Source organism: Populus alba, chromosome 16, assembly GCF_005239225.2.
Source record: "Populus alba chromosome 16, ASM523922v2, whole genome shotgun sequence".
Lineage (NCBI taxonomy): Eukaryota > Viridiplantae > Streptophyta > Magnoliopsida > Malpighiales > Salicaceae > Populus > Populus alba.
Genome location: NC_133299.1, coordinates 7,773,371 through 7,775,563, shown reverse-complemented (window position 1 = coordinate 7,775,563; position 2,193 = coordinate 7,773,371). Strand labels below are relative to the sequence as shown.

Here is a 2,193-nt window from a genome sequence, read left to right as displayed (position 1 = left end):
GTTCCTACACGAGATAATCTAACTTATTAAGAGTTTTATGTTTTATATTCAAAATTTGTTTTTAAAAAATTTTAAATTTTTATAATTTTTTTATGATTTTATATTATTTTAATATGTTAATATTAAAAATAAAAAATATTTTAAAAAATAATATCAAGAATTTCAAAGAATTACGTTGTTTTCGAGAAAGAAAAAGCAGTTAACGACATATGCAATAGTTAAAGATTTTCGTTCAAATAATTGATTATATATATATATCATCACACATTGCTATCACTCGAAGGAATTTGCTTATGTAACCACACACCTCACTCTATTTTGAGAGTGTTTGTTTTTGCTGGAATTGTTATGGTTACGGTTGGAAAAAAGTGATTTTTGAAAAAAGCACTTTTTTTGTGGTTTGTGTATATAATTTGAGTGTTTGGTTAAAGTTGTGGTTTGACTTTATTGTGGTTAAAAAGATGTTTGGTTAAATTGTGGTTGCGGTTGCTTTTGGAACTAAAATGACTAAAAAGGACATAAATAAAATAAATTTTTTTGTTAAGAGGAAATAAAACATTGTTTGCACATAAATACCGGCTAAATAATAAAAGTTTGCTTTGTTATTACAATTACATATTACTGCCCCATCAAACTATTTGCAATGCCATCACGAATATCATCCATACTCGACGCCCTCTGGTGTGAACTCGCTTGTGATTGTGGAACGACATCGGGAAAAGTATCTTGAGGAACGAAATCAGGGTGGTTATCAAAGTTGTTGAATGCAACATCTTGGCTCGACTTCCGTCGAATATAGTTGTGCAGCGCCATTGATGCGACAACAATTTTAACATGTGATTTGTAAGGAAACTCAGGCATGGTTTGCAAGATTCGCCATCTTTTCTTCCAAACTCCAAATGTACGTTTGATCACACATCGTAATGATGAATGGACTCGGTTAAATAGTTCCTCCCAACTTTGGGGTTGTCCTCGTCGACGAAATTCTGGAAGATGATATCTTTCCCCTCTATATGGACCCAAGTAATCGTACTCATTCGGATATCCCGAATCAACAAGATAATACTTCCCTACATGGATGTCAGAATTTTTTCCCACTTACAAAAAAAATTCATAAAAAAAAAAAATTAAAACAGCTTAACAAATATATTTTTTGAAAGAAAATCTACCTTCTGGTGGCCTCGGAAATTGTATGTTTGTATTTCCAATCGCCTCATAAAATATTCTTGTATCATGAGCACTACCTTCCCACCCAGCCCAAACAAATGTAAATTGCATGTCAAAGCTACATGCTGCCATTACATTTTGCGTCGGTATACCTTTTCTACCAATGAATGGTATTTGATTTTCTTGTGAAACACATGCACGTACATGTGTTCCATCAATCGCTCCAATGCAATTCTACAAAAACATAAAGTGTATTGCCGAATCAATTTAATTGCATGTAAATATTTGATTATAACCTTTTGAAATATTTAACTACTTGTACACAATATTGCTTACCTTGAAATACGACATGTATCTCGGATTCATTGCAATTTCCAATGGAGTTGTTGTGAATTCTGGATCTACTGGTCTTATTATATGCGTTGCAAGCAAGCACACAGAACGAAGCACCTCATTGAAATTTCTTGAAACAGTTTCACCTGAATGCTGAAAACGCTCCTGCACTTCCTTATTCGACGCTCCTAGAGCTAAAGTGTAGACAAACATGCCTAATTTCTCAATAACACTCATCCGTCTAGACGGTTTCAACCCATACATCGTTTCCAACTTCAAAGCCAAACTTTTCAATGTGTCAGAATCCATCCGAAACATGTTCACACAACGTATCCAATGACCATTTATAATTTCAAGCAACCATCGCATGCCAGTGTTATATGAATTCATACATGACTCTTTATAAATATACGTTTCGTGATATAAAGCCATTGCTCTTGCAGTGCAGATGACTAATTTTTTGCGATCACACTCTCTACGCCAAAATAAATCTCCACTGTCATCGTCATCCTGTTGATTTATGTCGTCATCCTGAACCTCACTATTGTAGTTTCCATAACCATCACTGAAACTTCCTCCAAATCCACTTACAGAACTTGTACCAGCAAACCCATCGGACACATACCGACCAACATTATTCATAACATTTTCATAATGGTCATCAAAAAGTGCATTAAACCAGTTCGCATCCAT

At 34.1% G+C, this 2,193-nt stretch overlaps 1 protein-coding gene across 1 annotated transcript; it reads right to left on the bottom strand.

Annotated features, from left to right (window-relative positions):
• Positions 1-618: 618 nt before the first annotated feature.
• LOC118063023 (uncharacterized) lies at positions 619-2,193 on the bottom strand. Its single transcript, XM_035076937.1, has 3 exons — positions 1,504-2,193; positions 1,170-1,401; positions 619-1,070 (listed from the first exon to the last, which is right to left on the bottom strand). The coding sequence occupies exons 1-3, from the start codon at positions 2,191-2,193 to the stop codon at positions 619-621; spliced, it is 1,374 nt and encodes a 457-aa protein (XP_034932828.1).